General features: G+C 45.6%; 1 protein-coding gene across 1 annotated transcript in view; it reads left to right on the forward strand.

Annotated features, from left to right (window-relative positions):
- Positions 1–14,852, forward strand: part of LOC119396375 (transcription factor SPT20 homolog) — a 90,482-nt gene that overhangs the window by 11,464 nt on the left and 64,166 nt on the right. Inside the window, exon 2 of the mRNA XM_037663577.2 lies at positions 2,519–2,670. Within this exon, the coding sequence (XP_037519505.1) occupies positions 2,519–2,670 (152 nt within the window). The remainder of the gene's footprint in view (positions 1–2,518; positions 2,671–14,852) is intronic.

Below are 14,852 nucleotides of genomic sequence, written 5' to 3' on the forward strand. Positions count from 1 at the left end.
ATATTTGAGCGCATTCCCAGTGGACTGTTTCAAGCTGCATTTACTATTTGTCTTCATTATATCCTTCTTACCGGACCAACTTCATGATCATCTTGTCTATAAGTGAACGAAATATATTTCTGCGGTCCCTATCCGCGGTGTTATGAGTGACCGCCCTATATGCTTCGGACTCTGCTCATACAAAGGGATTTTTTCTTCGCTTGCGATTATATGCAAGCTGAGTGCTTTTGACTTGTGTTTTCTTCTTAGCTATTTCTTAGCTTAGTATCGATTTCATCATTTTGTAATAGCCGGCCTTAACGAAGCCTACATTTTCACAATTTTCGCATATAGATATAGAAATACAAGTCATGGCACAGGAACCTCCCGGGGAATGAAACCGAAACTGACCGCAGAATGGCTATTATGTGAAATGATTTACTCAGAGGTTTGCCAGTATTTCTTCTCTACGGTTTCAAGGTCCCGCCGGACATTCATTTAACCCCCCCCCCCCCCCCAAGCAAAGAAAAACGTTATAAAAGTAAAAATAAAGCAGAGTCGGAAATATGATATCAGTACTCATTCTAAAGCCCGGCATGGGACTCTTTTGGACGTACTCTCTGACGGAAGATTCTCGGCAGGCATGAACACAAATTTTAATCTTCGAGCAACTTTTTCACCCAGTCACATTCCTAAGACTGCAACTGTGCTGCTACTGAGGAAAAGGAGCCCACCAGCTGGTCATATGGACTCACTATAGCGCGCAGCATGCCTCATATAACTACCTTACGTAAGGCTTGATCGCGTGCTCGCGGAGAAAAGAAATGAAATAATTAGTATAACTTTTTTTCTTTGTGAAAGTTTTCTTGTCCGTCAGCCAGCGGCTATCCCAATTCTTCGATCGAGCAGAAGCAAAATAATACTGCTCTCAGAGCGCGACGTCTGTCCACGTGCCGCTTCTCTGCGGTGATTTCAATCGCTCGAAAAAGCTATCACGTTACGAGAAGGTATTTAATGCTTCTGCTGGATCTCCACGTGGCTAAATAATGTGACATTTCCGACATAGTAACTCGAGGAGGGGGAGGAGGAGGATTGGGATGTTGTATAAGTTGCAGGCGGATTTAGCCTTGTGAGAAATGCGTGCAATTGCACCGCCCGGTTTCCTTCTTTCAGGTTTTGTTGAAAACAAGATAATTTTTGAAAGCGAAGCGATAGTAGGCGATGGAATTCGAAGCAGTGCTGACTAGGCTGGCTCTGTTGCCGACTGTTGTGTCATATAGCACGCTGCGTGGTCTTTGCTCATGGTGACACGAATGCTTAAAATAAGCGCTGCAGGAAACAGGGCCGGGGGGTTGAAACGCATCACTTTGACGACGTGTGGATGCAACGCAAAAAAAAAAAAAATCCTAAATGTCTACAGTACAGGGATTAACGCAAGAGAATCACGGCTGGCTTTATAGCGCGTTTCTTTTAAGCGGCGCATGACGAAGGCCCAAATGCATTGGCAACAGAAAAAATGACGTCCATCCACGATGTTGAGACGGTCGCAAGATATCGTCCTCTAATTGTGACGTTTATTTATTTAAATGTAAAATTATGGGAAGGCAGGCTGAGTTAGAGCCGGCTATCCCAACATCATGAAATTTATAGCGAAGTAACACAGAAGTGAGAAAAGGAAGAACAAAAATGAAGGAAGAAAATAATCTAGACCACTATGTACACATAGAGACGCCAGCGTACGACGAATGTCTTAGGGCGGTCACCCAGACCATCCGGATTACCGCGGATAGCGTCTAAACAAATATTTTACCTGCATTTACAGGCAAAATAACCACGAGATGTATCCGTTAATATCACAAGACGATGAAAATAAGCATTAATGTCAGTTGCAGGCAGTTCATTAGGTTTGAAGAATCGCGAAGCGCGCTCACTGCACGTCTGTGGTTGTCAGGGCGTGGTCACGGTACGAGATCAGTGTAAGGGGTCATCTATCAAATATGTTTAACCGATCACGCAGTTGAACACGCTGTTCTTTGTACAGCGGGCAATCCTTGATGACATACTCTACTGATGCGTCGGAATTACCACAGTGATTGCACTGTTGGGACAATCTCCGTTTGATGCGGCGAAAGTATAGTGAGGCGTGTATGCTATACGTCTATGCGTAGACGATGTAGGGTTATGTCAGACGCTACAGCAGACATTGATGAATAAACGATCCACATAAGCATCTTCGATACCACAGTGATCGCACTGAATAAGGTATACCTCTTGTGGACGGATAGCAGCAACTTGCTTACGGGGCACCTACACTTGCGTTTGAGAGTAAACGGTTTTATACACCGGATACAAGCAAGCTTGGGACGTGGTTGCGCAGGAGTATCAAATTATTCGAATAGAAAAACAGATGTGGTGGTCACATAGTGAGCGAATAAAGAGGCTCTGCACATCTGGGTTCACGTCTTTCCACGCATGAATAACGCGCAGCAAGCCCCATACATACCTTGCTTTACTTAAGATCATCCGGGTTGCTACGCAGGTGGCCGACGGGGGTCTTGCGGCGCTGCAGGGGATGCACGAAGGCGACCTCATCATACAGGTGGGGAAGCACAACGTCCAGGATCTGACCGAGGCCCGCATCAACTCGCTGCTCGCACAGCCCGCCAAAAGGCTCGAAGTCTTCATCGTCAGGTGAAAGCCCGAAATCCTACATTGTGGCTGTGCGTCTCTACACCTCCGTTGTGTTCTATGCCGTGACGTAATCACGTATTAGCTCGGCGAGTTTTTGTTCTTTACAGTTCGTGAGCAATTGCTATACGTTTCGACAAGGAAGTTATAGCATCTAAACTGCAACATTTCAGTGGTAAAATTGCGACAGGACTACCCGGTACATTGTGTGCATAATTCTAATTAGTTATTTGATTTGTTTGTAATGTTACCGAAATTTGACAATTAGTGAGTGAGAGTGAGAGAGCGTAGTGGTTGTGTTAGATGTTGGGGACGTCCATTTCGCTTGATCTTTCAAATGGAAAAACGGTTGGCTGCTGTGTGTCGGTTCACGGCGGCCGTGGTCGGTTAGAAGGAACGTGCATCTATTACTCCTCATCGCGTAAGACATACTTTGTAAAATTTGCCGATAAAGAGCATTTGCGATTTGCTGTCATTCACTTATATTGGGAGCTTTAAGGGGCGCGTCTTGTACGATTCGTCACCTATATTGTTGTGACCAAGCTTCAGTCGCTCACAATATGCATGCCCCCTTGCAGGGTCCATATATAGTGTGCGATGAAACTCGTATCTTTACCACTCTAACGAGGATTTTAGTTTCTCATTATTTTTGTCCTTTCTAACTGGCTAGAGTGATGCCTTCGTTACTGTTGGTATTGACGAGTCACTGCGAGGGGTGATAAGAAGTGATTAGAATTCTTACACATAGCATGGACCCAAAGCACCCTGTACTTTCTTTGTGCCTTACCGTTCGGCAAGCACGAACTGTGATATGCGGCAATCAACGAGAATAAACAACGTGTGTAAAAGCTGTGGGATCCCACAGATGGCAGTCGCCTTCTTTTTGGGTATATTCCTTGATCACGAATCCTCAGATAAGTCTCAGTTTAATTGTACTCTGAGATTTATTTGACGGTGTAATTAAAAAAGCACAGTTTCTCCGTGTTTTTCATAGCTTCAATCTCTTTGTTGGGTTTACTGATACCATTAATCTGGGCTTATATGCATTGACCACTTTGTAAGCGGCATCTTACGTATGAATAGCCGTTCGGACAAGGGCAGGAGGCTCTTACAAAATAACATTTTATGACTGCGATCCCAGTGACTATAATTTGCGGCTACGTAGTCTTCCGTTTACAACATGTTTGTGGAAACAACGCCAAGTATACTTCTGTTGTTTTGCGATAACCAAAGACATCGGTTATCAATATGCGAGGCCTTAAATCTCCGGACGTATAATGGACGGCTCTGAAGTGCAAGTACTTTGTGGTTCTTAAACGTATTACCAGATGGCTTGGCAGTCTGAATGCGTTAATGAAAAGTACGTATGTGAGAGGTGGTGGTAGTACTTTATGTACACTAATTAACAGAATCGACCAGTTAGGAAAAGGAGAAAAAAACAGCAGCTTAAAGAAACGCAAGAAATCGACAGACGCAAGACAAGGAAATGCATGTGACCTTTCTGCTTCCATCATGCTAACTCTCTACGGTTATTGCGTCAACCATGAGCAAGTTCTGAAAAGCGTTCCATGTCACAATGCATACGTCACAATAGACTAGCACCCATTTCCTAGTAAAATCCCATACGAGCGCATCCCCCTGCCCCTACCCCTTAAACACACACACACACACACACACAAAGCTCTTACATTAGAAATATTCGTAAGCAGGGGCGGAATGGCGTACACACATTCCGTATGCCGTGTTCCTCGCTAACTCTCCGTGATTGGACGAAATATTGATAGCTTGCGCGTGACGTCATGGACGTACTACAACACGGCTCCAATTTAGGTGACGTCAAGGCAGTATAATCACGCTGCTATTAACCTGCTTCAGTGTGATACCGACGTCGCTGGAACGTTATTGGGCCTCTGTGCATGAATAAGGAAGGAACCAGCATACGATGTACTGATAACACTAACGTGACATCACAGTGTTCGCGTACCACCATGTTGGTGCTTCAACGTGGCTGCTTCAGGGACGTCAGTGCAAGCCATACTTATTCTGGGCCCTACTCACAGCGCTTGTGCATCACGCGATGTCACAAGAGCCAAGAAAACGCCCCATTGCATAATATCTGCTTATGCACGATTAGCATAATACTAAGTTGCATATTGTTTGTACTGCGGGTTAATTGTGATTAGAAATTTGGACCCTATGTACTCCATGAGCTAAGGAGTAGCCGGCGCCTTATTTGTGCGCCAACATCTCCTTACATCATGTCAGTAAAAAAAAAACACAATAAATTGTTATGGCATTGCAGCTTCCTCGCCATTAGCTCTTCGTTATTGGTCAGAAATTTTCGATCGGCGCTAAAACCGTCTGCCTGTCAGGTGACGTCAAGAAACCTTGAGAACTCACTACGACAAAATGACGTGTACGCACTAAACAGACCATTTATATGCCAAACCAAATCTACACTTTCACGGAATAGCCGGACAGTGCCCTCTTTCAAACGGAATATAAGATGGCTGCCTGTTGATCATTTTGGCAGCGGTTACTGGTAGCTGCTGGCAAAGGTGAATTTGTTTGCGCATAAGTATGACTTCACTCCGTTTCATACATCAGTGCAACGCTATGGAAGCTAGACTCCTTGCAGTAAATGCGTTCGCACCAAGAAATAGTTCAATGATTTTGCAACCCGTAATGTGATTTTTTTTTTCGTTTTTAGACTGAGTTATAACTGAATATGCTTTGTGCTTTAGAAATAAACAAACTCCGTTATTTGTACGGTTGTCAATAGGTTGTTCTGAATCGCTTAGCGTCTCTTTGTTTTTGTGTCGTGGCCTCCGCTATTAGTTCCGGTAGCGCGCAGCCGAAGCCAATAGCGGAGGCCACGTATACAACGACGACATCCAAGCGCAAGGCGCGCGGACTTGCACGTTTTGCTGACCGAATCGCTTGCATAGCTTACGCGCCGTTGCACCTGATGTATGAAATGGAGTATAAACCGTTTAGACTTCTGCGCGCTTATCGAGTCATATCAGCCGGCTAGATAATAAAATTTTGTCAGAGCAGGCAGTGTTGTACGGTTTTTATTTATTTTTTCTTTTAAGGAAAGAAAAGGGATTCCCTGTAACCACGACGAGGGTCTGATACGAGTCTTCAGAAAAAGTCGTTGGTTCCCACCTATGCTTGCGTTGGCGGTGACGCAAATTTGACATTAGGCAAAACTCAACAAAAACGAGACGGAGTAGTAGTTCGTTATCCTGCCCCAGATGTAAACCAACCGTGACGTTGTTCACGATATTAGTGTATTCGGTCGTCCAATTTCTGTCCTAACTTACGACACGAAGATTTGTGAATGCGACCACGTTAATAGAACCAAACTCAGTTTCACATCCTCCCTGTGCCGCCTAACTCAGCCTGAAGCACGCATGCGATGGTGTCCTGGAAGTAGAAGAACTGCAGTCGTGTCTTGGTTCCAGTCTTTATAGCGCGGCATCTGCGACGTGCGTGGCACGTCAGCAGTTGTACACGCTTCAGCTCGGGGCAATCCGATGTCCCTCTGCAGACACACGTCGAAAAGCTTTCATAGACAACCATTCAACCGATTTGAATTAATTCGTATATTGCACTTTAGAGCGTAGGTCGGCAAAAAATGTGGAGCTCACTCAGTCTCACTCATGAACTATATTTTGCCCTTAGGGCTCACTCGAACTCAGACTCACCAAAGTTTTCCCTTAACCGGACTCACCCGGACTCAGGCGCACTAAAATGTTTCTCAGCTTGACTCACTCGGACTCACACTCACTAAAATACTACTCACTCGCACTCACTCAGGCTTGAACTCACGGTTCGATCTGAGTCTGAGTGAGTCTGAGTGAGTCGACTCATGAGTGAGTTTGCTGACGTATGCTTTAGAGAGACACTACGTTCTAGAAAATATGAAAATTTTGTATAGCATCGTGAACATATGTAAAGATTGGTGACTAAAAAATGAAAGTACGAAATTCACCAGTCTGTAACATTGCACCAAAAATCACGCTTTTGTAAACTGTATTCATCCAAGCATCTCATGTGCGCAAATGTGGTACACGAATACATTGCTTATATGAAACTGATACCGTTTTTTAACCCTCTTTGGGTTTTGAAAGCGAGCAGCGTCATGGCCATGTCTGGACAGGTGAAGCTTTCCTATAATAAATGCGGAGTAAGAAGTTTTCATTTCACCCTTAGTACATTGTTCGTCAAGTTTCATGAAATACTGAGCAAAAGCAAGACAAGGAAAACACCATCCGTTGACAAACTGCCACACATGCTGCGAGCGCAGACCATGTCCTCACTCCTCTTTCTTTAAAGGCACGCCGTACCTTTTCAAGCGAAGCTTGTTGTGAGGTACAGACGTCGGTAGCGGCATTGATTTATGCGAGAATCCCGGCGCCGGCGAGCGTGCGGCCCTCGAAGGTTCGCCGCTCACATGCGCATTTGTCTGCGCCATTTTCCGATAACTGATGCTCTCTTTATCGTGGGGTTATCGACGATCAGCCGTTTCTGATATGGCAGTCTGATCTTTCAATGAGGTCACTTGCCATTTCACGTTGCGACATTTCATTGTTGCCTCGATATCAACGCATGACCGTCGCTCCTGCCCTCTAGCAACTGAAATATTGCGCTGCGAAGCACGTGGATCAAGGTCCCATTCCCCGTATGGAGGAAGGAAAAATCAGGAGGGAGCATTACGCGATGAGATAGATAGATAGATAGATAGATAGATAGATAGATAGATAGATAGATAGATAGATAGATAGATAGATAGATAGATAGATAGATAGATAGATAGAAAGAAAGAAAGAAAGAAAGAAAGAAAGAAAGAAAGAAAGAAAGAAAAAAAGAAAGAAATTCACACCATCTCTCGCTAAAGGGGACCATGAGGCGATGCGAAGCAGTGTTTCGGCATGTCGAGCCCGCGTTTCAGAGGGGGAGGGGAGAGGGGAGGGAAAGTCGGGAGGGGTGGGGAGAGGGGAAGTGGAGAGGGGAAGAAAGAGGAGGAGTGGAGAGGAGAAAGAGGAAAGGGAGTGGGGCGGAGAAGTGGAGAGGGGAAGGGGGAGAGGAGGTGTGGGGGAGGGTTTACGCATGCGCAGTAAGGGTGGTCACGCCGCACACCACCACCACCGGATTGAACTCCGCCATAAGATGCTTCACATCTAAAAGAAAGAAAGAAAGAAAGAAAGAAAGAGAGTAAAAGGCCAGGCACGCACACGCCAAGTATCGTTTGCGCCCTTTTTCCGATAGGGTAATGGCTCTTGAATTTTTTTAGATTTCATGCATGTAATTGTACACTCATGCACTAAGCCTCATGATTTTCTTTTGTGCAATATTAAAAAGAAGGACAGCTATTTACGTGTCCTGTTAGTCGACAACGAGCCATTGTGACATACGAAGTGGTGTCGTGACTCTCCGTGCGCAATTATTGGCGGGAAAGAAGCTTATTGGATTATGTTCATTATTCCGAAAAAGCGCATACAACGGGACGGACGAAACAGACAAGGCATTGAAAAAGTTCGATAGAAGCGTCACTGCCAAGCCATCCACTTCCGACATTCCCAAGAATGCAACAGCGGCACAGCGAGAGTTTTCCCTCTATGCAGTACTGCAGGAAACAAAGATACGAGACTTCGCAACGCAGCTGCCAGTTCCTCTGTACTTCACCCACCTTTCTGCAGGGGCGGAGGGATGGAGGCAGACGCATATATGTCCAGGCTTGCAATCGAAATTCTCCTGTCTCGTACTGCATGGCCGTGACAGCGTAGCCTCACGACCAGCTGAGACCACTGGATACAGGATAAGAGATTCCGCAAAACACTGCTTAAATTTATACACGACACAGGCCTTATATAGCACAATACACAACAAGCACTATGTCAGCGCTGAGGCGGTGGCGGCCTCTCTTGCGCTCAAGCAAATGGACCGCCACGAGAGCAGACGACGATGCACGCCGACACAGCGACACCCTAAGGTGCTTCGCCCCTAAAAGAAAGAGCTTTTGTGAAAATACACAAAGGTGTGGCGACCTTAGGTGTACCGCGGTCGTGCTTTGTATATAATGTATCCCGGAGGACAGTGAGGAAAGAGCTGAGTAGAGTACAGATATAAATAGTGGAATAAAAAAAAGGAAAAAACAGAAAAGTAGAGCATCAAAGGCTTCGGCAACAGCCAGGCATCTCCTACGCCATATAGGTATAGTGTGCAGAATACTCTGAATACATTGCACTTCTGTAGTCAGCACCACATTCAAAAAGTATCCGATAGAACAGCGCGAGAAATAGGTTTGCTATAAAGAGCACTCAATACCATTTCAACGGTTCACGTCGAAGCTTATTGGCACGCAAACGTCGCATTTGGTGACATCTACACGCATACAAGCGTGTACATTACAAGATGCTCATGAAACGCAATTCTCGATTCCTTCGTTTAATATAGCCGAGAATTTGATACCGAGTAACTTTTTGATATTTTGGCAAGGACTCACGTGATGGCCTCAAGTTAGCGTGCAGTTTCCCAATGCGAAACCGTAAATCACGTAGGAAAAATGCAATTTTCTTCTACTAATCACCAGAACTGCTTGCCGAACCTATTCAAATCGATTTCATTTGTTTTTTCTTCTTTTTTTCTTCTACGAGCCACGATTAACCACTGATTGTGCCAGTAGTCATATTATTTCGTTCAGAATAGCTTACAACCATCGGCCGTATACCTGGCCCGGAAGGGTTTCATCATTTTTGTCCTGGTAAGTTTCTGCTCGGAAATCACGGCACACATTTCGGTTCGGATTCATTTCGTTTTCTACAAAAGAACAAAAAAACCAAGGCAAATCAAGTCAAGTAAAAAAATAGGTAGTTTCGATCCCGGTTATGATTAAACTACCGGCTGCCACGCGTTGCTTTGAGCAGAATCGCAGCTGGAAACAAGTGTGGCAGTATATATGCAGTACATTCTACCTGTTTGTTTCGAGACTCCCGTATTTTATAGTCCGTATTGTCGAGTCTCCTGGCGAAGAAAAAAAATAATAAAAAGATCTGCACACGAATGTGACGAGTTATTTTCGCCTACCCTGTATCGGAGCTTTAAACGGTCGAGAAACATGTGCCCATTAATAAGGAGAAATTCAAACGTTGAATCTCCTTTTTTTGTCTTGGGTTTTTCTTCGCGAACAGGTAGTTCCGAAGTGAGGTGTACACTGTATTTATACCAAACGAATTGAATGCATCTGCGCCGCCGTGCACGAAGCATGCATAGACACGACCTTCTGGCTGACTTAGTCGGTTACAACCTATGAATAAATACAAGCCCCACCCACAGCCATCACTGTCCCACCCAGGGAGAATGTGCATAGACGTTCCATCCAATCACATTTGCTAATTTCCGTGACGTCAAGCACATTTGCTAATTTCCGTGCCGACACCTGCTCATGTCGCTGGTTATAAGTCGAAAACTCAAACGTCCTTGCAAATTTTATGAAAGATTCTGCTATCCCTGCTAAGCCAAAGGTCATATTTTAGGTAGGAACGACGAAACCTTGGTTTTTGATGTGCGCGGTCTCTACATAGCACAGAAAAAGTACCTACGGTTTGAAAGGAAACCAGCTTGCGCGACTCCCTTGCATAAATGATTGACAATCGCGCCGCGGTGTGGCAGGCGGCGCTTGTATATATTCTTAAGATGTAACCGACTATACGAAGTAATGTCCCGGGGAAGTAAACAGGCCATCGGTGTCGCCATCGACGCCGGGTTTTATAGCCTTACAATGACGCTGTAAAAATGTAAAAATGGGGGCAAGTGTATTCGTGGTACACAAATTGATCGGCTTACACATTTAGGCGGCATTGCTGCCAGCTTACCATATATGTTTCGGTATATTGCCAATATTGCGGCGCGCTGGCCCCGCACAAGCCATCGCTTTGACCCAGCAGGTACAGCGCGGCAGTGCAATCTCGGGGAAGCAAAGCGCGGGATCCTCCGCGCCATGCTCCCTCCCCGTGCGCTTACGTGTCGCAGAAGCTAGACGACGGCGACTGGTGTCCCGGCGGCGTACTCCAAAGGGGCACAGTGCGAGCCAGAATAACATTGCCGCGCGTCGCATCAATCTCGCGCGTCTGGGTCGCCGACTCGGGCCGGAAAACGACCGCACGGCGAGACGGCTCACTTGGTCCTACGCCGCGGAGGCACGCTTTGCATTTAACCGCACCGGCAGCAGGGCGGGGTGGGAAAGGCTGCTACTGTGCGGGCCAACGGCATGTCTGGCAGGCGTCTTCAGCATACACCCGGAACGCACAGTTGTTGCGTAAATCCAGCCGCCCTGTTCTGTCATCCTTGTAGTACCATGGTGATTGATCGCCGCAGCATGAACGGCGTAATCACTGCTGAGTGATTGACGGCTGCGACGAGCTTCTTTATGCTACATGAAAAAGTTATCACAGATCTATAATAGTAGGGTCTCCCATATATATGAGGCCAGGCATGAGCGCGCGTTCGCAACTACCGCTGAAGTTACCTTGCGGTGTTCCAGAAAACTAATTTGTCATATTCACTGTCCCTGGGCTTCATGTTATCAATTAGCTCGGTCTACGATATACTAAGTTGACCAGGTAGTTAGCTTATACCTAAGCTAACCACCTGGTTAGCTTAGGTGGTACAGCGACCGCCCCGGAAAGGGGTTGGTCGCGTATTTGAACCCTGGGCCAGGACGAATGTTTCATCAACCGGAAGGCTTTCTTTCTGAAAAGTTCGCGTGGTATTTTCATTGAATATCTGTCCTACATTAATAATAGCATAACTTCGGGCATGTTAGTATTCCATTTCAGCATCAAGCCACAACAAGACAAGGGCCGAGTGACAACTGACGACAGTCGGGTGGATGACAGTTCTTTTCTTTCATGAACATATTATTTCAAAACTAGGTAGCCTCATTACGCGGTATACCTACTTGGCACTTAGCTGCGGTTCAACATGGGCTCCCACTTAATTGTCAATGAATTGATCCTCTCGCAAACTGAAACCATTTTCACTTTGTGCTTCTATAACATTTAAACAGCGCCAGAACATAATGATGATATATTCACACGAGCGTAGAAATATTTTGAGCTGGATCGCGAGAAAAAAAAAAGGAAGAAAGCTTTTCGATGCTGTATCCTTTTAAAGATATTTTCACCGGGGTTGTAACATTGGATAAGAAAAAAGGTATAATCCGGAAATAGTTTGTCGGTTGTCAGTGGTTGACAGTGATACAGCGACATAGGGCGTATTTTCCATCTTTTGTGCACTGTTTTGCATACCATGGTGCGTTTAACACACTGCGAAAGATTATTCGAGCCGTTAGACCCAAACAGTGATAGATGCAACGAATTTTCTGGGTATTCTACTGTTGTTCTGCGCATAGGCGTGCGCACGAAGGGGACGGGGGGGGGGGGGGGCAATATCTGCCCTATACGTTTACTCAGTCGGACGTGTCCCGTCATTGTTTATGGTTATGGCCACGCAGTTTTTTGGCGATAATGACAACCGAAGCCCCCCCCCCCCCCTATGTTGCGTTACTTCTCTTCTTCAGGAAGGCACGGGAGCAAAGGCAGGTCATTATGAGGAGCACGTCATCGCTTCATTTTAATTTTCTTTTCATCCATTGTGAAGCATGTTGTCCTTTGGGCTCGACCAACTGGAGGAGGGCTCTGCGATAAAACTTTGCCCCCCACCCCTAATTGGGAACCATGCGCACGCCAATGGTTCTGCACATTGCTGTTTGTATTTTTGGCGGGACTGTGCCTTTATCCAAGTAAACATTTCTAAATATCTTGAGCACGTGAGAGTTGTGATCACTAGAGTCCTGTCGAAACCTAACCTAAGGATGAAAGCCACTTGTGTTCTGCGAAGGTCCACACATTATTCGCTCGACGGCTTCCGCCAAACGGCTGCAGTTATATCTCTGGATATCATGCACGTATACGGCGACTGTGGTGTAGCTATCGTGTCTTCTTTTTAAAGCGACAACGTTAAAGAGCTCGTTTCGCAGAAATTCCGGTGTCGGCGTCATTGGTTCTGAGCGAAAAATCATCATCTTGTCTGTGACCGAAAAACTGAGAAGGATACAAATAAAACAAATAATGAAAAAACTTCGGGTCCGAGTGAGAATTGAACCCAGGCTGTCTGTGTGGCAAACAGGTGTTCTGCCAAGCAGCCGCGCTATCTCTTTTAGCTCTATCAAGAGTGGCTGGCCCCGGTTGACCAATCAATCTAGCACACGAACTGCCATTCGATTTGGTTCATGTGCGCTCCTTTGAATTCACAGTTTTGCTTCATGTACGTTTTCTATTATACTATACGGACGCCAGATCGCCGCGACAAACATTTACGGTCTAATATTTTTCAGTATAAAGCGATGCCTCCACCTTAAAAAAAAAAAAAAAAAAAAAAGCACATCTCAGGTTACGGCTATATTGCTTCCGTTGAGGACCAAGGATTATCCAACCACACTATCTGATCCAAGACCGGCTAACTATACATGGAACAGATTTTAATACTCCGGTATCGATCATTATATCAAGGAAAACCACATATATCGCTGGGGTTATTCTTGATTAGAAGTCCACTGTGGGACTAGCTCTTACTGCGTGGTGACCGGCCATGCGTATATGCGCGTTGAAATATACCCTTCGCCTTGTTATTATTATTATTATTATTATATTATTATTATTATATTATTATTATTATTATTATTATTATTATTATTATTATTATTTTGTCCGTCAGCTCTCCTCGAGGCATTGCAGGAGCATTGCCCCTTTAACTTCCCCCTTTTTTCTTTTTTGGTGTGGGGGGGCTGAATATATCGATGCAGTAGTATTGATGCTTAGGATTGTTTGTTCATAGTTTGCTCGAGAATGTTTTGGCGCGAAATGAAGACCGTGCCACACGACACATGAAATGAACACCGCTAGCGCCAACTGTGCGCCGTTTTCAAGATAACTTTGTGGGTATAGTTGGCGCTCGTGGCGTTCATTTCAAGTGTCTGGTGGCTTCGTATTTTTTCGCGCCGTAGCCTTATGGAGTAGGCGATCTTGAGCCGAAAACTTTTAGCGTGGAGGCATTAAACTTCACTGCAATCTCTGTGACCAGCTTGTACACCAAGTACACCAAGTACACAACGGAAGCGTTTTCGTTAATCGGATCTGCTCGTTGGCCAGAGCTTCAACTATCATCCTTCTTGCTATCACGATATCGGCGGATGACTGTTTTCCGAGCAGCTCTTGGCCACGAAGGCCTGCGTTAGCTCGGGTTATTTCATTTGTAACCAGTATACTTTGCCTGCAAAACAAACAGAAAAGTTACCTGCACACACACACACACACACACACACACACACGCACATATATATATATATATATATATATATATATATGTATATATATATATATATATATATATATATATATATATATATATATATATTACACACACACACACACACACACCGTCAAAATGCAACCTTAGTACGAATACTGGATATTGTAGAACCAAACTAAGGCTGAAGTTTTGAGTAGACGGTATGCACGTCAAGAGAGGACGGTATGGGGTATAATAAGAAAAACACTTAGTTGTGTATGTCCGCTTGTTCCTCAATTCTCGTCTCTGCAAGGTTGCGTTAAAGTACTTACGAGGAAACGTCTATAGTTTCGTACTTCCTGTGCGCAACGCGCTGCGACGCTCAAGCTGCGCGTCCGCCATTGTCTTCAAACTCAGTGTATCTAGATAGTGCAGAGGCTCGCGATAGCAGCACGCCTTCTACAGAGTTCCCAACACGGGCCCTCCCGCGGCGCGCGCGACAGGTCGCTGCAGCGCACAGGGCAGCTGAACTCATTCGTCACCGATGCTCTCAATCAGCACGGCCACGATCGGCTCGACGTGTGGCGCCCTGCCAGAGGTGCCATCAGCGCTCGTGTGGATATCCCCGGTTGCGCTGGCCGTTTCTGGACGCGGCGCAGCGTCCAGTCGCGCTTACACACGTATACACGCGTCTCGACACGTCACGCTTCCGTTCTCATTCTGGCAGCGTTTTTTTTTTTTTTCTTTCTTCTTCTTCTTTCGTCGCCGATGTCCAAAATGACGTGGCGCGACGGTTCCAAGCCGCAAATTTGGGTTCCCAGCGAGAGCGA

Source organism: Rhipicephalus sanguineus, chromosome 1 (genome assembly GCF_013339695.2).
Source record: "Rhipicephalus sanguineus isolate Rsan-2018 chromosome 1, BIME_Rsan_1.4, whole genome shotgun sequence".
Lineage (NCBI taxonomy): Eukaryota > Metazoa > Arthropoda > Arachnida > Ixodida > Ixodidae > Rhipicephalus > Rhipicephalus sanguineus.